The following is a 22,462-nucleotide window of genomic DNA, read 5'->3' as shown; positions in this document are numbered from 1 at the left end:
GGAACAAAACACAAGGCTGAGGTCAACTTCATGTCACGCACGTGCATGCAATGCCGCACATTCTCTGCCAGTGGAGTGAGACACACTCAGACATCTGTGCAAGTTCGTGTCGCTGAGTGATAAATTAAACTTAATGGTAAAGCACCGCATCACGCTGTCCAATCACCGGAAATGTGTAGTTAGCTCATTTAGCTAAATGAGAGGGGCAACATTTTTAGGTACATTAAAACCAATGATTTTTTTGTCGATTAATATTTAAATCACACATTAAATTGTCCATTTTTGGTAAATATTGTTTTTCATAAATCTGTTGGACTGGGCTCAGTTTACAACAAAGTTCTGTTCCAACAGAGGCACTTTTAGGTCATAAAAAAAAATAATAATAATTAAATGAAAAACAGAAATACGACGGTAAGTGAGAGTGCCTTCTCGTGCCAAATGACAACATATTCTCACATCACCACTGTGTAAACAAGTCAATTGCACACCACTCTTACAGATTGAAATGTCACAATTACAGTATTCTACATTGGTGGAAAAAATAAATATTAAACTGTAAAACTATTGCACCTTGAAATGTCGTATGGCGAGACTGTCCTAAACAAGCGACCCCCCTAAAATTAGATTTGCACATGCACTTAATATTGTGCTAACGAGTCAACGTATACAATTACTCTGTATAAATACACATTACACAAGCAAGTTATTCTAAGCCCCCATGGTATGGAATATCTTGTTTTGCTTAAGTTCCTAAAGTTGTCAAAACCAACATCGTTGCTCTGACCTTCAGAGGTGACTGTTTGCAGATTGCAGTGGCAGAAGCGTTTGGAGAAATGAACTAGGATTCTCTCTCTTTCCTGCGTCTCCCCCATCAATGGAAAGGCTTTTAAAAAGTTCCTGTCACACAGAAAAGACCAACTGGAGGTCATGAGTCGGAGGTCACAGATAAAGACAAGCATGCATTTGGAAACAAGGCAAAGAGGTCACGCATGACACTGTCAAAAATGTGAAATTGTATTTTCTTTCAAGATTGCGTGTGACAGCTGAGAGTTGCTTTTGCTTCGCCGAACTGCCAACAACATTAGGAAATAGAAGACCACAACACTGATTGATACATCATAGCATATCATCTCGCGGGAAAAAACAGCGAAATATACTGTATTAAAAAATTCATGTTCAGTTAGCAACAGTGATCAAATATTCCAAAGCACTCTGAGTGTCATGCTGCCAAGCTGACGACAGCGTGTTGGAACGCCAAGAGGTCAACTACGAGAAAATGATGCGCTTGCTAGCTGTCAGCTCCACTGGCTAACTCTAGTGAGCTCGACAGCTGGATAAGCAGTAATGCCTTGTGAACATCGAATGTGACATCCGCACACTTGTATACGTGCATAACTGCTGTGTGCATTACCTTAAGGCCCGATCCAGTGACAAGCCGGAGAAGTCAAAGAAACTCAGGTACTCTGACGCCACCAACTGACTAAAGTCATTACTGCAGAAAATCAGAAGGCAACGATGAATAAATGACAAAGAAATCAAAATACACTGCTCCCAAAAAAAACATAATATTTGGCTTTCGGATTAGGAACTTAATCCACTAAACTTTTTGATGCACTTGTCATAACTCTAAAATATTTCAAAATGTTTAGCACAGCTTGTTGCTCTCTAATAGGGAGCTGAACGACAAAATTCACGACAGGCATTTGCTCCATTATATTTTCTGGTTACATTAGAATAAGTACAGCAATCCCTCAATTTTTACGGTCAATTGGGAACGGAACCGACTGCGAAAAGGGAAAAAAACACAAAGTAGAGGCTGACTTATTTTATTATTAATATTATTTGTAATTTGTATTTTGGCGGATTTACGCCTTTATGAAGCAGTTGTGATCCCCTCGACATGGTTCACACGCTTCAAAGTATTTGTTACATAACAAATTTAAACAAATATGCAAATACCAAGCTGCGGGCTGTGAGAGGTGATCTACAAGCAAATGTTTGCTAATAACTACGTTGAAGTTTTAATTTGCATCCTAAAATATGCTTAGTTTAAGTAAGCATATCCCGTGGTGCATTTTATCCAAAGGTCCTTGTTGATGTTATTGTGCAAAGTGAAAACGAAGCCATGATGTCACATGGCACAATAACGTTAACAAGGACGGACGTTAGGAGGAAATGCAATGCGGGATTCCTGTTAAGGTAAACTGTTTGAAGAGAAACTTTAACAAACAATTCAGCATTTTATTTGCCAATTTTTCATTGCTTGTCAGGTGGCTGAGCGAGCTACGCTTACAGTTTCTGAACCCAGTTGTTTATTATCCGCTTATCCGGCTCGACTCTGACTAACTAAACGGCACATTTGAATAATGAGTTTCCGAATTGAACGTTGTTTCAAAGTGCTGTTCGTTTCGAAGTGAGTTTGGAGATACAAAAAAAGGAAGATGCTGGCTCATCCCAGCCAATCAGTTCACGGATAGATCCACTCGTACTCTCATTGGTCGGGAATCAATCGCGCGCCGTTGTATGAGTGCCTCATCTCTCTGAAACAACGCGTCTTTCTGCAATATGGCAGTCGATATGGCTGTATTTTTACATTTTTGGTTTTGATGAATATTTTGGAAAAATCCACCAAACTCTGAAGCTGCGAAAAGTGAAGCGTGAAGTGGCGAGGAATTACTGTATTAGCAGTATCCTGCTGTTTATGATTTAATATCATGAGACCAGCACAAAACCTTAACAACTGATCAACAATGCGTGACCATTTCAAGGACCCATGCTCGAAGCTTAGTATGTCACAGTGGCACCAGCAGGTTGCCATAGTGATACAGGGAGAGTGCATTTTAGAGAAAAAAAACGTGTATTTTTTTGCCATTTGCCGCTCACCTCCTAGTTAGAGAATAGCAAGTTGTGAGAAAAAAAAAGGCACTATGGGAGAGCGGTTACAGGTCAAATAAAGTTGACCTGTAAAAGATATAATGCATTTTAGGTTCGTCTTTAAGCCGAATAGCCCAAACTTTTTGTGAGTAGTCTTCACGTTTGCGTGTGCTCACTTCTTGCCCAGGTGCCTGGCCACATCGCAGCGCTTGAAGCCCTCAAGGTGATAAAGGCGCTTGGCGAGCCTTTTGGCAGCTTCATAGTCAGCTCGGCAGCCATTGGCCAGGGTGTCGGTGCTACCGCGCTCCAAATGCTCCAGACTGCCCAACTCACACTCGTCTGAGTCAGACAGCACGTCTGTGAGGTTGGCATCACTGTTGGGAGGAGCACAAACACATTGGTAGACAAAACAAACATTCAAGCAAAGTGCCCAGGTTCATGGAAGAGAAACTTACAAGCCAATTACGTGCACATATTTAACAAAATAGAATTATACTGTTGAATAATGCATGACACTGACGTCAATTTCCATTTAAATAATGTCCCTCTTCTGTGTGCTGCCAGTTGATCAAGCAGGAGCAGATCTCAGCTGTCTCATTCGCTCCCAAAGCCCAACTCGTCTAAATCTTCAGTTCTGGTTTTCATTTACAACACTCCATTAAGATGAGGAAAATTGGGCTTCGGCACAACAAAACTAAGCCTTTATTGTTTGAAAGATCATTTAACAAACACAAAGTGTTCTCTCTGGCCCTTCAAGTTGCCCCTGAGCTAAATAGCTTCAGATGACCTACTAAATTGTCCATCTCATGCTCACTCGCTGCCGATCGGGCAAATAATGGATGTAAGACTGTGACACTGATGCAGAGTCCTCTGATCCCTTTTAGGACTGGATGTGCACTATTTAGTCACCCCTATTAGGAGCAGTTATGCAAGTTGACAAACAGTTGAAGTCCCTGTAAAGTTCAAATAAATGTCTTGTGAAGCACAACAAGAGTGTTATTAACAACCATGCCACATTTTAATGATTAAAAAAATTGCCAAGAATGTAAAATGAGGCTATAAAATCATGGAAAAAACAAGTGTTTGTCTCTGCTCTCAAATGCACTGAAACTACATCCAGCTGCCAATCAACTACCTTGAATCACATGTCTTTCTTATGCCCGCACATCCCAACATGTTAAAGCTTCCAGTGGCAGGAATATGTATCGCGCAAGGTCGTCGTTCACAAGCTAACAGGCAGCTGGAGACTCACTCATCCCAGCTTCATATCCGTGTTGTGTCGTTGTGTAGAGCCACATAACAGAGACACTTTAGGAGGAGGGACTCATGCCGGACTCCAAAGGGTGTCACTAGACACCATTTTAGCCATAAAAAAAATGAAACGTTGAAAATCATTTTACCATTATGAAGCACATGTTTTATCTTAAAATATGCACTATGTAATGTATTTGGAAATAAATCTTTTACTTCAATTTACACGATCTTTAATGTGTGGGTACATTTTCCTTTTAACTCACTCACATAATGTGAAGCTTAAAATGCCTTGCTACACGTATATAAATTACAGTATGTAATGAAGCATGTAAATGTCATGGCAAGAATTGACTAGCACAGCTATAAATATCATCATGAACATCAAAACAGACTATTTCCTAAGCCATAAAAGTACAAGTAATTCAGAGGCCTTTTTGAACCTCAAGTGGAAATGAACAACCACGAGCAGACTTGTGGACAAACTAGGCTGATCCTCAATCCTGCAATACAATAACAGTATGTTCCGTTTGCCTAGACTGCCGAAAAGCAAAGCCATTTATCTGCTGCAACTGTGGGATAAAAGGAAGAAGGTTTAAAGGGGAAGTCAACCCAAAAATTGTCTTTACAATAATATGATCTGTGCGCCTACACTTGTCTAAGCATGGAATTCTGATTAATATTGCGTTTGTGGAATATGAATTAATCAGCAAAATTCACCCATTTTTAACAATCACAAGGAGTGGCAATTTTGCCACTTTCTGTTCTGTCAACTGAAAATGTCATCACCGTTGCTCAGGGCCTGCATAACGACCAATCACGACTCATCTGTTTTTCTGAAGTTGAACCCTGAGCAACTGTGATGTAATTTTCAGTCGACAGCAACAGGCTAATGGCCAGGCCATGAGATGGATATAAATTGGAGGATTTTACTGCTTAACTCATATTTCACAAACACAATATTAATCAGGATGTTGTGTTTCGACTAGTGGGGTTGCATAGAACACATTTTTATCCAGAAAATTTCTGGGTTGATTTTCCCTTTAAGATACCAATTCCTAAATTTTGTGCAACGCTGCTAACTTTCTACTTACCTAATGAAGATCCATTTACTTTTAATGCTGACGTGCCTTAACTGATGTCACATGACTGTTTACATATTGACAAGTTGCATTCTTTGGGGTAGACAAAAAAACCACCAACATGAATTATGTAAAATATATCGGCACTTTGGGATGAGCAAAAAAAACTAGATTATTAACCGGTAGAAGGCATTTCACAACAAAAACTCTGATTCCTTTTTCCCTCCATCACTCTAAATGACATTTGTTCATTTCCTCCGGGCGTGCATCAGTGTGGCATGTCAGCATTCCCCCGAGAAGGTTTGTTTTTGCATAATCAGATCAAACCAATTGCATTACCCTCACAAATTCAATACATTACTAACCATTATCGTTTGGGATATGCCAGATACCATGGCTACAGAAGAAACCAAGTGCTGTTCGCTAGATAAAGTTGCAAGGGCCGCCATGCTCAATTGTGCAGCTAGTCAAAAAAATCAAAAACTGCCATGTGACTAATGACTAACACTGAAGAAAAACTCGCAAAAAATACACAAACAAAGATTTCCGTTGCCCTCCTTTGTCATGCTGCATGCTACAGGAGCTGACAAAGCCTTTGCTGTGACGCCATCCAAGGCACCGAACCATCTTGCGCCATCCAAGGTTATATTTTCTTTTCTTCGTTGATTCAATAAGACCTTAATTATTTTCCATAATACCCATGACCTTGAACCATTAATCGCTGGGATAGCACGTTAGGGAGCAACACAGCTCGCAGGTTCACATTCATCCATCAAGTAGACAAGACATGGACGTTGACTAGCCCGAATTAAAGTACAGATTGTATCTGCCAAAATTCCTTTCATGAGGAGGGTTCTAGGCTCATCCTTAGGGACAGGGTGGGCAGCTGTTAAATCCGGAAGTGTGAAACCATTAGAACAGTTATGTGTTGAAGGGCAGCCAGTGGAGCTGTTTGGGGGAATCTGATTAAGATGCTTCCTGTAAAGCAGGGAGGATGAATGTATTTGCACAACTACATAACCCAACAAACTTGGGCAGCGCTTTTTTCAGCGCACTCTGCAAAACATCATCTAACTATTTATTTGTTTGTTTGGAATTAAACGGCATTAGTCTGTCAGACCAAATGAATACAGTCGATTCAGCAAAATCCCATAAATTACAAAGATTACATTTAAAAATTGTGGTGGACCAGGTGTTACCAACATGGTGATTTCCTTGGAATTATGTAGAAATAATCATCTAAAAATGTAACCACTTGAAAAGATGATACATTGCTTAAAACTGTTGGCAAGAAGTAGCTCTCACATTAAAAAGTGTTGGTGACCAGTGTGCTAGACCGCTGATAAGCTATGCATGTCTGCAAATCATACGGGACAAAAAAACTTGGTTGAAATCTAGAACAACACAGTACTGTATTTTACTGTAAATAGCTAGGTGCTGCATATACCTGCTAACTGGGAGCACCGGTCTATCTTAAAATGTTTGCGTCAGTGATACAGACACAGTGAACATGATGGTGCATGCCAGTGACTCAACTAATCTCTTTGGTGGTGCACGAACACCTAAGTTGTCTGCCTCCAAGGTATGTTAATATGTGTGTGAACATGAGTGGCTGCATGAGTGGCTCAGTAAGTGATCCCATTGGCATGAGGGGTAATCAGAAATGATGACATTTTGGTATTTCATTGGTCAATTGAGGTTGACCAAGGTACAAGATACAGTCACACAAAGGTACAGAACAGAGAAAAGTGTTTGTGTTTGCGTGCTTTTGTGTTTCAGCAAACTGTTGAGGATTGCAGATATGATTTAAAAAATACATGTTGCAATGTGTACTGTCTAACTTTAAATTGCTATTTCTTCAACTAAGGTTACTTTGTGTGTCGTAAGCTCAAATTGATTTATCAAATTGGTGGCCACACCACAGGTCAGAGTACGTTCACGAAGATAACCATTGGCAGAAAATATTTAAAGAGGCTACAGGGACAATTTTAGGGCAATAATCGTTATTATTGTTATTATTATTTTTATTATTCTTATTATTTTCCAACATTCGATTACTGAGCTGCGCACCATAGGCTAAGATGCCACCATAATGCGCCAATGTGCGAATAAAAGTAAAATATATACAATTAGTTATAAATGAAGTAAATATATTGGCAGTGACTCTCCTTGCAACGCGGGCTCACTCTTTTCACATTGCCACGCTGCATAATCGCTTGTTGGACAGTAAAAACGTCAATTGCTCTCGAAATAAAAAAGATTGAACTTACAGGATTTGCAGCAAAAAATCGAAGTGAGCATCATATTCCTCTTTCCACATCGTTTCAGATCTGGGGAAATTACTGGTTAAAGGCGCGATGTCCGACCGACACATCATCCGTCTGTCGCTCAAATCTGCATGGGTCCGCTTGGTTAGTTCACTCCGAGCCAAGTCCGAATGTTAGTGGAGTGAAGCGGAAGTCCGCTCTCATATAAATCCAGCCTACGAATGATACGCCTCTGTGTGCTATTCCGCCATAATATCGACGGGCGCGGAATTAATTTGGACTTTTTCCTAGAAGTTTCTTGCCTGTCTGAAAACTCCGCCGCAGAAAGGATGTGGGGGCGGAGCAGAGCACAGTGGAGACTTTTCCTGACGCAAGGTCCGATCCGTGTGCTTCTATGTACATACAGTACAATGCCTCCTGCTCGACTTCCTCTGGGGCCGCACATCAAGAGTACGGCAAGACTTGGATTTTGGACTCTTAAATTCGCCTCATGTCGTTTATGGGCAATGCAACAACGCAATGTTATTATTTTGTCCATCTGTTTTAATGGGTTTCAATAGGCGTTTATTGTTCTGTATTAACATTGTTAGGACAGAAATTAAAAATTTGGGGGTGAGTGGATAAATGTGGCAATGTCACAATACAGTGGACCTGCCAATTTGATTTGCTCGTAATTCACCTAGTCACAGATTGTTTTTGGATCCCGTCCTAATCGACAGACAATTTTACATATTGGGTGTTTTTAATGCTCAAGCTAAAGTCCTGTTTAATAGTTAAATATTGGAATGGCCGTGGCTCAGAGGTAGCGCGAGTCGTTGAGTATTGGTGGGTCCATTGTTGGATCTCCGCTCCTGTCTTATACATGTGTCGTTGTGTCCTTCGGCAAGACATTTCAACCACCTTGCCGCCAGAGTCATTCACACTGGCGACTATTTGGTGGTTGTCAGAGGGGCCGTAGGCGGAGACTGGCAGCCAGCTTCCGTCAGTCTGGCCGGTTTTGGCTACGGAATGTAGTTTACCACCAATTGAATGTTGTGTGAGTGCATGAATCATGTATCCATTGTTAAGCGTCTTTGAGTGTCCAAGAAATTTATATTGCTTTGATGCCATCTAGGTGGCATAATGGTTCCAAGGAGCTATGTTGAGGTTCGGGGAGGAACTTTATTTCACTTCAAAATGGAACAATCACCTATTAGGAAGCAGCCACAAGCCGTAATCAAATTCAGGAGCAAGTGGTTGTGTTTGGTGAATATATAACATGTCACAGGAGTCATTCACCATAGTAGAAATGACAAAGCAGCTACCTCATCGTAGTTGCAATCAAACAATTAGCCGATTATTGATTATTTACAAGTATTACTTCAAATGAATTTAATAATTTTATTTTCTGCTTACAAATACCCTGTGGCGCAATGTGGTTCAGGTCAGTCTAATTGACTCTTAGATTTTAAAATTTGGCACATATGTACCCATCCTAAGTGGTTGGTCCCCACACCAGGTTTCTCTAAAATATGACCGAGGTCACTGCACATGTAAATGTTAACCAAGGACATAATCAAATGTTACTAAACGGATCATTATGATAAATGCTATAAGAGATGTCAATTATGTGGTGCTTTTCTACTTTTGGTACTCAAAGCGATTTGCACTACAACCTCATCTACCGACTGTTGACATACCATCAGGAGCAACTGATGTTCAGTGTCTTGCTCAAAGATATTTCAACGTGGTCACAATAACCAGGGATCGAAACCACAACCACCTGGTTGTGAAACGACCACTCCACACTGAGACACGCCACCCGACGATGATTATGAATTCTGTGTGTGTGTAACTGACCAAATCCATACGGAAAATTGTTGTGCATGATTCAGTGACATTTACTGTATGATATGAATGTCACATTTAACTACTCATTTTCCATATACGATACAGGAAAGGCAGTGAACGCTTATCTCTACTATACATCTATTCATGACAAAATGTAATTGTCAGACTACACCAGCCACAAAATACACGAAAATGGGCTGACACACCATTGCATGCCCCCTTCCTCTTTCTGATTAAGTGGAAAGAAGGAAAAAAGAAGCAGTTGACAGACAAGCAGCTGGAAGGTCGGAAGTACAGCAGATGATAAGAATAGACATGCAACAATGATTGATTGATAAATGGTAGCAATCTGTTTCATGTCTTGCTGTGGTTTGCAGATGAATACTGTAGGTGCACACACCAGTTTCAGAAGGATACATTTTTTTGAAGCACGGCCTTTGAGTTTGTCAACAACGTTCCATGACACATAGTTAACCTTTGTCATTTGTTCAAGTCTTTTACAAACAGTGAGTGCAGCACAGATGTGAACTTCTCATGGCAGCTAACTCAGAGGTTGACTTAGCGTCTTGCTAATGCATGCACCCACGAGAAAGGCGCCATTAGTCAAAGCACTCACTCTTTCCAGTGACTTTATTAGAATCCTCTCCAAACCAGAAAAAGGGCATGGAGCGTAACAAAAACATCAATAACCCCATTTTAATCCACATTTTGAACATGATGTAACTGTTCCGTACCATTTAACAGTCACAGCAAAACAGTTCACCCCATTTGAAGAGATAATTTTATGGACTTGCATAGATGTATAGTGGTGCATTCACCCTAAAAATTTGTGTCTATTAAAAGTTCCAAGGTTATTGGAGTGAAGGAAAACTAACAAAATCATTAACTTGTTGGAAAAAATGTTTTCATTAAAGGGACAGTGTGTAGGATTTAGTGCCATCTAGTGGTAAAGTAATATCATGAAACAAGCTAAATTTCATAGCTCATCGTGCGCATTTTGAAGCATTTTCCAAAATACCACAAGGTCTGCACATGCTCTGTGGCATGAATGGGGGGAACAAAATACAGTTTTTAGCATTTAGCCCACAAATACATTGAAACATATTGAATGTGTGTCCAAGTATTTGCAAATACGTTTGAACGAGTCAAAAAATATTTACTCCACATTGGCGGGTCCATGCTTCCAGTAAGACACAAAGTAAAAAGCTTGTGTGGAAGAAGTGCCAATGTCAACCAAACCTGTTATTGTTACAGTGAGACTTTGTGATGTGTGTCAAACACACGCACTGCAGCTATAAATAGACAAGAATAAATCTGTCAGTGCTAAAATGATTCAGCGACTGTGTGTGAGCCTGTGGTGAGGATGCAGCAGAATCTGTATGCATTACTACTTGTGTGCGTGTGTGTGTCTAGCTATTCCTGTCAGTGTATGTGTGCGAGTGTGTCTATCTATACTACCTTACTCAGAACCAGGAGGGGATTATCCGCAGAATGGTTTCGCTACGCTCTAGAATATCACATTAAGGATTTTATTCCAGTAGTGTCTTGCGGAAATATGCTTATGTGAGTGTGAGTTTACGCGTAGAAAACAGAACGACTCAGCACACACGAGAGATGAAACCCCATAATTGTGTCATTATTCACTGTTTTGTTTGCACATGCACAGCAAGTTTCAAGCATTTGTGCCATCACATGACAACATACGTGCATGAGATTAGTTCTCAAGGCAGGGCTGCCTTTCCGATATGGAATCAAACGTGCTTGGCTTTTTATCTGCTTTGCATGGGATTAGATCTGGTAGGCCTGAACGCAAGGGGTAGGAACACAATTGCAGCATGTTTCCAGCACAGACGCACCATGAAAGGCGTGCGTGCATGCACATGTGCAGCCATCGATGCTGTACACACGTAGATGAGTTAACCTCATTTAAAGTCACCCATCCACAGGGGCATAATTGCTGTTTTTGCGGCAAGATTTCTCAGCTTTGTGTTTTGCAGCATCTTTATCCAGTGCCTCACATTAAATATTTCTCTGTGTTGTGATTGAATTAAACCTCTGTTGACTACATGCTGCGACAAATCTGAGCCACTCAGTTTACTGGATCAACCTTGAAATGTATACTTTGTATTTCCATGTGTTGAAAAGCTCACACCAAAATATCTGCAATGCTTGCCAGGGTTTTATATATGTCCAAGGGGGCGTGTTGTCTCTTTTACTGCATGGATCCTGGTAAGCACAATCAATATAAACAAGAAGGGAGCTACGATCTTTGCCAGTGTTTGTTTGCAAAAAATAAATAAATAAAAATCTTACACAGTTTTACCAAATTGCACCATTAGTAAGCGTTAATCTGCTGGGAAATCTGTCACTTCCAAACACTTGGGTTCTGAAGTCTTTTATAAATAATCTTATAACATCTTGCATGCTTGCATTTAAATTGCAAGGTTATAAACCATGCAAATGTAACACCTCTAGAGTGATTACAGTTAATTATAGACCAGTACTAGGTTCGACTATTAAGATATAGATATAGATAATATTAACAACCAAATAAAGGACCACAGACAGTAGAATAAGTTTAAACTGCCGGCGTAATTTAGTAAATAACAGTTGTAGACATGGAAATGACATACAATTACACACAATTGACATACAATTTACACACAGTTGACCCAAAGGAAAAATGTTTTCCCCTTTCTTTCAAGTGAATTTTTCTTTATCAATATCCTTTTCTGTTCAACTATTATTTAGTTTGGAAAATATAATTTCAACCCGGGTTGTTGTTTAATAAAGTCTAATTTTATGTTCAAATCTTACCTAATCTATACTCAATTACCTTACCTCACTTTGTTGAATAAAGTTCAGTAAGAAGTAAGTATTTTGTTTGATCAGTTAAGTCTAACTTCAATTTTCAACCATTTCACTGGATGTGGTTCACACAGTCAACATTTCAATAATACCGTTACAGCATTATCATGCATGGTTTACAAAAATAAATGTGACACAATGTACAAAACTCAAAAACAATTCAGCAAAAGACTGAATCGATCCCAATGTCCAAGTGTCTTGTTTGAATATTTGTGTTCCTCTAGTTGTCCTGAATAGTCAATCCTGTGTTCCGGGAATCCACTGCAGTGTAGCAGAGTAGAAAACGGATTAATCCTACCAGGTTGATGAATCAACACAACGTCCAGTAACTGCTCTCCGCTCCTGCGTGAGAAACAGCTCAAGGGCTCGTGGGTCCAGTAACTGCTCTCCGCTCCTGCGTGAGAAACAGCTCAAGGGCTCGTGGGTGGCTCGCCATCTTGTGTCTCGTTCAAGAGTTCAGCTCCGTCATTTAGCTCAGAAGTTTCTGAACCAAACTTTAATGGCCTATCATAACAACAAAATAATACTTACACATAACCTAAATATTACATCAGGTGGCATCAAATGCAAATTAAACTCGTTTTTTCGTCGAATGAAATCGATGCTCACACAATGACGCAGTTTAAATAATGGAGGTGGCCGGTGAAGAATGGAAAACATTGCAGGGAAACTACAACTAGCATTCAATTAAGCATCAATTCACCTTTTACAGCCATTACTTAAAATAAAACAATATACATTTACATTGAAAGGTTTCTTTTCTTTTTTTCCATTTGACCAATACAACTGTAAAATGTTCATTGCATGAAATAAAATACAATAAAAGTCTGAACTCACCAAGACCCGTTCAGTAATTAGTGCATCACCAATTGAAGGACAGGTTGGAAAACTCAAAAACGACTCCTTCAACATACAAAAATAACATTGAATAGCTCGGTCTCTCTTTCGTTTAACCGTAGTTCTCCTTCAGCTTCTTTATCAGGTATGAGAAGAATAAAATAAAGTGCGCATTTCTAGTCACGTGACTAACGGCATTATGTCGCTACGTGCCTTTCAAAATAAAAGCGCTGAATCATTTTGAAGAATTACAAAAACACTAATTAAACAATGAATTTACCAGTTTTTAACCATTTAATATATTTCTATGTCATGTTGATCATTTTTCCCGCATCTACAATGAATATTTTGTTAATGACTGTTTTAATAACAGGCTCTTATTTTATGAGGCTATGTTAACCAGGGTTACACACTCCCCACTTAAATCTATGCAAGTCCCTTTGCATAATGCATAGTTAAACTACTTTAATTTCATGAGTCTCAATTGAATTTGTTACAGCTTCACTTAAACTTTGGAACAAAGATTGAACTATGCTGACAATAGGGTTCCCTAATTGGGGGTAGGTCAACAGTTTGGGTTTTGTTTTCTCTCGAGAAGACCTTCTGACTACTTGTTCTGTTTCTGGGACAATTTCTTCATTGTCAACAGGTTCTGATTCCTTTTCATTTCCTTGAGTTTGACTTGTTTCCTCATTATTTGTCTCATATGAATCTGGGAATGTGTCCATATCATTGAGATGAGAATTCCGTTCTCCTTCCTTTTTAGATGTCAGGACATTATCCAGTTCCGCAAATTTTTCCACTTCACGCAATTTGTCAGTTTCCGATAAATCTTTTGGAGCATTATCGGCCGATGTCAAAAGCTCGGAATCTTTAGCATTATTCGATTTATGTGGTCCATCAGGAAGATTTGAATGAATTCTGGGAAGAACTATCTTGTATTCCTCAAGTGACCTAGAGATCTCCTGTGGAGGACCTGATGGGTAACACGAGGGGTAGTTATCCTCTTCCTCAGAGTTGTACTCAGGTTCAGCTTCTTCAGGATCAGGCCTTTGATGTTGTCGTGTGTTCGGCCGACGAGGCTTGTCTTTGACCTCAGTAGATTTCACTGGGGCAGTTGGCAAAAATCCACATGGTAACAAAAGGTCTCTGTGAAGAGTTCTCGTAGGACCATCGTGATACTCTGGTCTTACTGTATACACAGGCAAGTTATCCTTTTGACTCACAACCACATGGACAACAGACTCCCACTTATCAGCCAACTTGTGCTTTCCCCTAATTCGGACATTCTTCACAAGTACACGATCTCCAACAGTTAGGACAGATTCAGTTACATGCTTGTCATATCTGCTTTTATTACGTTCAGCAGTTTTAGCAGCATTTTTGATAGCCACTTGGTAACTCTCTTGGAGATGAGATTTGAGGGCTTTAACATACTGGGAATGAGATTGTTGTTGACGTTGGTTCAGAGGAAGATTGAAGGCAAGGTCTATTGGTAGTCGAGGCTGCCTACCAAACATTAACTCGTAAGGCGTAAAACCTGTACTGTCATGTCTGGTACAGTTATATGCGTGTACAAGTGGTTTCACAAAGTCATGCCAATGCCTCTTGTCTTCATCTTTAAGTGTACCTAACATGTTTAGTAATGTCCTATTGAATCTTTCAACAGGGTTTCCTCTGGGATGGTAGGGTGAAGTTCTCACTTTCCGTATTCCAGCAAAGTCACACAGTTCTTTGATAGTTTTTGATTCAAAGTCTGCCCCTTGATCACTGTGAAGCTTCTCCGGGAAACCATAATGGATGATGAAGTTCTCCCATAGGGCTTTCGCTACAGTTCGAGCCTTTTGGTTTGAAGTAGGGGTTGCAACTGCGTACTTTGTGAAATAGTCTGTGATTACAAGGACATCTTTTGTAGCACTGCTGTCTGGTTCAATTTACAAAAAGTCAATACATACTAACTCGAGGGGTCTGGTAACTTGTATGTTCACCAAGGGTGCGGCTTTCTCTGGCAGTGTTTTTCGGCAGATGCACCTGGGACAAGTTTTTATCTTTTCTTCAATGTCTGATGCCATTTTTGGCCAGAAGAATCTGGTTCTGGCTAGGTCAAGAGTACGATCAAACCCAAGATGGCCCATATCATCATGAAGACTTTTTAACGCCATGGGTCTCAGGCTTTCAGGAAGAATGAGTTGATATTGGATTTCACCTACGTCTCTCTTTCGGTACAAAACACCATTCCGCAGCTCAAGTTTTTTTACTTCACGTAAAAATATGGGAAGTTGTGGGATTTCCTTCCGCACAGTCGGAGCAGATGTTTCACCTGTTTCAAGATGGTGTATAATTTCATTTATAGCAGGGTCATTTCTTTGACTTTGCCTTAACTCCTCTTCCGACATGCTTGAAATGACAGGAAGAACGTCACACTGATCAAAACTATCAGGAATAGCATCAGCGGACATGGACAAAGATGTTACAAGTGGGTAAGTAAAAGCGTTGTCATCTGAATCAAGAGATTGGAGGACAAGATGTTTGTCACAAAGTGCTTTTACTACAGGAGGAGGAAAGTGAGTGAAAGGATCTGTACCAGGTAAGTGATGTTGAACAAACTGGCGGATTCTCTCTTGTTCTTTCAAGGAGACACTGTCATTTATTGGCTCTGGGTGTGGACGGCGCGATAAGCCATCTGCATCAGCGTTTTGATTTCCTGCTCTGTACCGTAGCTGGAACTCGAAAGAAGAGAGGGCAGACAACCAGCGATAGCTCGTTGCATCCAGCTTAGCGGTTGTCAAAATGTAAGTTAACGGGTTACTGTCAGTTATTACTGTGAAAGGACTTCCATATAAGTAATCACAAAACTTTTCGGTTACAGCCCACTTGAGGGCAAGAAACTCAAGTTTGTGAGCAGGATAATGGCTTTCACTTCTTGATAGTCCTCGACTCGCGTATGCAATTACACGCATCATTCCATCCTGTTCTTGGTACAGGGCTGCCCCCAGCCCAGTTGTACTTGCATCCGTATGCAATACATATGGCAAGCTATGGTTAGCGAAACCCAAAACTGGGGCAGAAGTCAGTTTGTTTATTATTGTTTCGAATGCTTGTTGGCAGCTTTCTGTCCATCTTTCCCCAAAGGGAGAGTTTGGCTGAAAGTACTGGACATCGTTTGACTTAGAGCCATTCTTCTTTTTCAGCGGTGGATATCCAGCAGTGAGATTGGTAAGGGGTTTGACGATTTTTGAGAAATCTTTAATAAATCGTCTGTAGTAGCCTGCGAACCCTAAGAAGGAACGTAGCTCTCTTAAATCTTTGGGACTTGGCCATGTTTTTAAGACTGCAACTTTCTCTGGATCTGTTTCAACACCGTGCTGGGAAACAATGTGACCCAAATACTTCACGGATGTCTGAAAAAACATACATTTTTCAAGTGATAGCTTTAGACCATATTCTTTCAGACGATTAAGCACATGGAGAAGTCTTGTTTCATGTTCTTCGAGTGTTTCCGAAAACACTATAATGTCGTCCAGAAACACGAGGACTTCTTTTAGGTTGATGTCACCCATACATTTCTCCATCAATCTTTGGAATGTGCTGGGCGCGTTTGTAATACCTTGCGGCATGCGGTTGAATTCAAAGAATCCCAACGGACACGTGAAGGCTGTCTTGTATTTATCTGTCTCGTCTACCTCAATTTGGTAATATCCACTTTTGAGATCAAGGACAGAGAACCACTTTGATCCTGTGAGTGCCGAAAAGGTCTCTTCCAAATTAGGAAGTGCATAGGCATCCTTGATGGTGTTGAAATTCAGCTTCCGGTAATCCACACAAAGTCTTACATCTCCGTTTTTCTTCCTGACCACAACTATTGGCGAGGAAAACGGCGATTCAGATGCACGGATTATCCCTGCTTCACTCAGTTCTTGCAAATGCTGGCGTACAGCATCAATGTCTTGTGGTCGTATTGGACGAGGTCTGTGTTTGAAGGGAGTTTCATCACTGAGTTTGATTTGGTGCTTGACTTTGTTAGTGCAACCAAAATCTGTATCATGTAGGGCAAATACTTCAGGCATAGAACCCAATTTCTGCATGATTCGCTCCTTCCATTCGGCAGGAACTGGGGAATCAGAAAAATTTAGATGTAGCTTTTCAGGCTTCAAGATGGATTTCTTGTTGGGCTGCAGTACCTCTTGCACAGCATGCATTTCCGCTATGACACTGTTAGCAGGAATAAATATGTCATGTTCACTTTCATTTCTTAGGACAATTGCAAGCTTTTGTGAGGGGTTTTCAGGAAGGGTAAGTAAACAATTGGTGACAACAACACCACCAGGCAAGGAGGATGAGGAAGGGGACTCGACCACAACCCATTTTCCTGGCATTTTAGTGTCGACATGAACTGTCCCCTCAAAAACGTGACTTTTCCCAGCAGGAAGGATTTCAGGCTCTTTTCCCGACAGTGTGACAAGACCAAGGTTGCCTTCTTTTTTCCTTTTGTGCCTCTGTTGCAACACGTTTAGTACCACTCGGTAACCGTGTGGAAGGACAGTGAAATCTGTGTCAGTCATAAGAAGACTTTCAAAGAGAGGGTCAAGCGTGTTAGTGCCAATCAGGAGAGAAGACTGGACATTGGAGCGCGTGTCTGGAACAATTAATGCAAGAGTGGGCACGATGATTTCAGTCCCAAAACAGTCCTTTGGAAAGGTAATATCAACACCAATGTAACCTGAATATGGAACATTTTCACCATTTGCGGCTTCAACTTCCAACAGGTCCTGAATTGGATGGATTTTTAGGTGTGAGAGATAGCTTTTGTAGAAAGACTGGGACACTGTAGTCACTTGTGATCCGGTATCCAGAAGACAATTGCATGTTTGTTCGTTGATTTGTACTTGAGCAGTGTATTTAGCTCCAATCAGACCTTTGGGTATTTTCACAGCGGTAGATCGTTTACGCGGGAATGGTTTTTTGGGTTTACATGAATGTTCAGTGGGACTAGTCTCAGTTTCAGCACTCAATTGTCCCGCCATGAGTGCTACTTTTAGTTTAAAGACTGGGTCTGACTGTTTTGTTTATCCCAGAATGATTGTTTCTCTCTTAGTTGTTTTCTTTTATAGGCAACTAAGGATGGATTTGGATCGTTGGTACATGAGGAAATGATGTGACCATCTTCGCCGCACTGGAAACAGTACCAAGGCTTCGGCCTTTTATTTGCAGTGGGAATTCGTTGAGGTACTACAGATTCTGCTTTTGTCTTGGTTTTATCTGTCGATGGGTTATGGTTTTTCTTCTGGCTTTGGGGCTCCAGCCTAGTTAATTGGCTCTGGAGTTCAGTGATTTGTGCTCTTAATTCCGTGACCATGTCGGGTTCGGGGACTTTCTTTGGGTGCTTTTTCTTCGGGTTTAGTCTTGTCAGTTGACTTTGCATCGCAGTTATTTGTGTTTGCATTTCAGTGAGGTCATTTTGCATTGTTGAATCGGGAATATTAGCATTGGCTGCAATGACCTGTGATACTACTTTTGGTCTGGAAGCAGCAAAATGGTCCTTCATCCGATTTTTCTTTGCATTATGTTTATCTTCTCCTACTCTCAACTGTAGTAGTAGATTAGTGAATGTAGGTGGTTTATCTTTCATTTTTTCAAGCTGAAGATCTGCTAATAGGGCATTATCCCAACATCCGCGGCAGAATTGACGCAGAAGGTGACGGTCAGCTTCACTGGCAACTATGCCACCTCTGTTCAAAGCTTTGGAGAGAGCTGTTTGTAACCGATGGAGATAATGTGAAGGCTTTTCACCTGGGTCCTGAAGTGTGTTAAGGAATTTGGCAAAAAGCTCATCGCCATCTTCTACGGTACCAAAAGCTGAGTTCAGCAGTTCAAGATAAGCTGATGGTAAGGCATTAGGCCCAAGAGGTTTCACCACATTTGCAGCAGGGGGAACAAGACTGTCTAAGATTTTGCGTGAACGATGCAAATCAGATAGACAAGGATCTTGAAGGATGAGCTCAACACTGTGGCGCCATGTATCAAAATCAACCTCAGAACTAGGACAAGGTATTTTACCTGAAAACTGTCTGAGGCGAAAAGAGGCAGTCGTCTGTGAGACAGGAGCTTCACTTCGGACTATGTGCTCCACAACAACTTTTTGCACTTCTGGATGAGTTAAAAAGCTTGCTGGTATATCAGATGGAAGATCACTTTGTGGATGAGTGGCTGGTTCAAGAAGATTGATGTTCATGTCAGGTTTAGTCGGTTCTACTGTTTCACCTTGTGGTTGCTCATTAACTTGTGTTGGTCTATCCACGGTGGTTGTTGGTTCATTTTGTCTTTCTGAGATTGAACTCAACCTTTCAGGTGTTCCTGGGTTGCTTGCAACTGACTGAGCACACTTGGAAAGGTGCTCATGCAAAACAGCTTCGAAAGATTTTCCGCTTATCTTGGCAATTTTCTGCAGTTCACCGAAAAAACTGTGGGTGGCGCTGTTGGTAACAGCTGATACATACTCAGGTGACAGAGCTCTGATTTGGTAGGTGACTTCGTTCGAACACTCAAGTGTGTAGGGCAATAGGGGTTCAAGCGCTGTCAAAGCAGCACCACTCTCATATTCCACAATAGCATTTTTGTGGTAGGGAGACTGGGGTTCATCTATTCTTAGAGTTCTAACAATTTTCCCGTACCTGTTCAGAAATGCAGTTAGCTCCTCATCAACGTCTGTATCAGTTATCCCACTAATTATAACGGAGTTATGAGCTTCAATATTTTCTTTATCGACAATGTCCATTTTTTTTTTTACCTGTTTCGCCTATTTTAATGTCTGGGTCAAGGACAATTATCTGGTTTATTTATTTCTCCTGGCTGGCTCGCCACTTCTGATACACCTCTAGAGTGATTACAGTTAATTATAGACCAGTACTAGGTTCGACTATTAAGATATAGATATAGATAATATTAACAACCAAATAAAGGACCACAGACAGTAGAATAAGTTTAAACTGCCGGCGTAATTTAGTAAATAACAGTTGTAGACATGGAAATGACATACAATTACACACAATTGACATACAATTTACACACAGTTGACCCAAAGGAAAAATGTTTTCCCCTTTCTTTCAAGTGAATTTTTCTTTATCAATATCCTTTTCTGTTCAACTATTATTTAGTTTGGAAAATATAATTTCAACCCGGGTTGTTGTTTAATAAAGTCTAATTTTATGTTCAAATCTTACCTAATCTATACTCAATTACCTTACCTCACTTTGTTGAATAAAGTTCAGTAAGAAGTAAGTATTTTGTTTGATCAGTTAAGTCTAACTTCAATTTTCAACCATTTCACTGGATGTGGTTCACACAGTCAACATTTCAATAATACCGTTACAGCATTATCATGCATGGTTTACAAAAATAAATGTGACACAATGTACAAAACTCAAAAACAATTCAGCAAAAGACTGAATCGATCCCAATGTCCAAGTGTCTTGTTTGAATATTTGTGTTCCTCTAGTTGTCCTGAATAGTCAATCCTGTGTTCCGGGAATCCACTGCAGTGTAGCAGAGTAGAAAACGGATTAATCCTACCAGGTTGATGAATCAACACAACGTCCAGTAACTGCTCTCCGCTCCTGCGTGAGAAACAGCTCAAGGGCTCGTGGGTCCAGTAACTGCTCTCCGCTCCTGCGTGAGAAACAGCTCAAGGGCTCGTGGGTGGCTCGCCATCTTGTGTCTCGTTCAAGAGTTCAGCTCCGTCATTTAGCTCAGAAGTTTCTGAACCAAACTTTAATGGCCTATCATAACAACAAAATAATACTTACACATAACCTAAATATTACATCAGGTGGCATCAAATGCAAATTAAACTCGTTTTTTCGTCGAATGAAATCGATGCTCACACAATGACGCAGTTTAAATAATGGAGGTGGCCGGTGAAGAATGGAAAACATTGCAGGGAAACTACAACTAGCATTCAATTAAGCATCAATTCACCTTTTACAGCCATTACTTAAAATAAAACAATATACATTTACATTGAAAGGTTTCTTTTCTTTTTTTCCATTTGACCAATACAACTGTAAAATGTTCATTGCATGAAATAAAATACAATAAAAGTCTGAACTCACCAAGACCCGTTCAGTAATTAGTGCATCACCAATTGAAGGACAGGTTGGAAAACTCAAAAACGACTCCTTCAACATACAAAAATAACATTGAATAGCTCGGTCTCTCTTTCGTTTAACCGTAGTTCTCCTTCAGCTTCTTTATCAGGTATGAGAAGAATAAAATAAAGTGCGCATTTCTAGTCACGTGACTAACGGCATTATGTCGCTACGTGCCTTTCAAAATAAAAGCGCTGAATCATTTTGAAGAATTACAAAAACACTAATTAAACAATGAATTTACCAGTTTTTAACCATTTAATATATTTCTATGTCATGTTGATCATTTTTCCCGCATCTACAATGAATATTTTGTTAATGACTGTTTTAATAACAGGCTCTTATTTTATGAGGCTATGTTAACCAGGGTTACACAAACAATTAAGTCAATGAACCACTCGCATGAAATGCAAGATTTATGGCATGCCTTAAAATAAAATTAAATTAAAAATCTGCATCACTGAGACCATTCTGCTGAACTGTTCTATAGATGGACTACACCTCAGTGAAGACTACTTATCTTGATGACCCTGAGTTGGTGCCAGACTACTCAATGGGGAGGACGAGGTCGCAACAGAAGAGGACAACAGCAGTTACATTGCAGGGGAAATATTTGCTTTTACTCACATCTGCTTTGCAGATGCTGTGAGTCACCAAGAAAAACAATGCCAACATTTTCATTAGGGTCTTAAATTCCAGAAATGAATTACTTCAAGAAATATGTCAAAAAGGATCAAATTGTCCACCATCCATAACTGAAGATTTTACTGACTTGCATTATATTAGTTGAAACATCCCTCTTTGAGATCCCAAAACCTTTGTTGAATAGACATCACTGACTGGCTGAGATGATGAAATAGATACCATCTTTGAACGAAAACTACCCCACCAGATGGATCCACTCTAGAATTAATTGGTCAAATGTGTGGCAAGGCAGACACACACCCACACACACTAAGAGCCTGCTGGGTAGAGGAAAGCTGAAGACGATGATGTCATTGCATAAACAATAGCTCTTTCACTTTGGCACTGGTGTCCAGGAAGCAAGCCTGTGCCTAAAGCACAACATCTGTAGATGTGAGGGGATTGGACCCACATCATCTTATCAAAGCTAACTGAGCTGTGGAAGCACCAGCAGAGTCTGAAAACAAATCCCAGCAGTTAGCAGAGGAGATCATGTCAGAGGTCTGTGCATTTATTTGGCATTCCAGTCGATTTGTAACTGTAGAAACGCTAGTGGGGGTGGTGTGGGGGATGAATGTGTGCAGGCAACCCAAACAGCCGTGCTACGATAGTTCAGGTTACATGG

General features: G+C 40.4%; 1 protein-coding gene across 2 annotated transcripts in view; it reads right to left on the bottom strand.

Annotated features, from left to right (window-relative positions):
* Positions 1–22,462, bottom strand: part of psd2 (pleckstrin and Sec7 domain containing 2) — a 42,198-nt gene that overhangs the window by 8,624 nt on the left and 11,112 nt on the right. For both annotated transcript variants that reach the window (XM_088293193.1, XM_088293195.1), the window contains exons 4-6: positions 3,051–3,248; positions 1,412–1,492; positions 785–897 (exon numbers count right to left, since the gene is read on the bottom strand). In XM_088293193.1, the coding sequence (XP_088149319.1) occupies positions 785–897; positions 1,412–1,492; positions 3,051–3,248 (392 nt within the window). The remainder of the gene's footprint in view (positions 1–784; positions 898–1,411; positions 1,493–3,050; positions 3,249–22,462) is intronic.

Source organism: Idiotropiscis lumnitzeri, chromosome 4 (assembly GCF_059441095.1).
Source record: "Idiotropiscis lumnitzeri isolate Australia: NSW breed Sydney's pygmy pipehorse chromosome 4, RoL_Ilum_1.0, whole genome shotgun sequence".
NCBI lineage: Eukaryota > Metazoa > Chordata > Actinopteri > Syngnathiformes > Syngnathidae > Idiotropiscis > Idiotropiscis lumnitzeri.
Note: the sequence above shows the minus strand (reverse complement) of the source record. Positions and strands in the feature narration are given on the sequence as shown.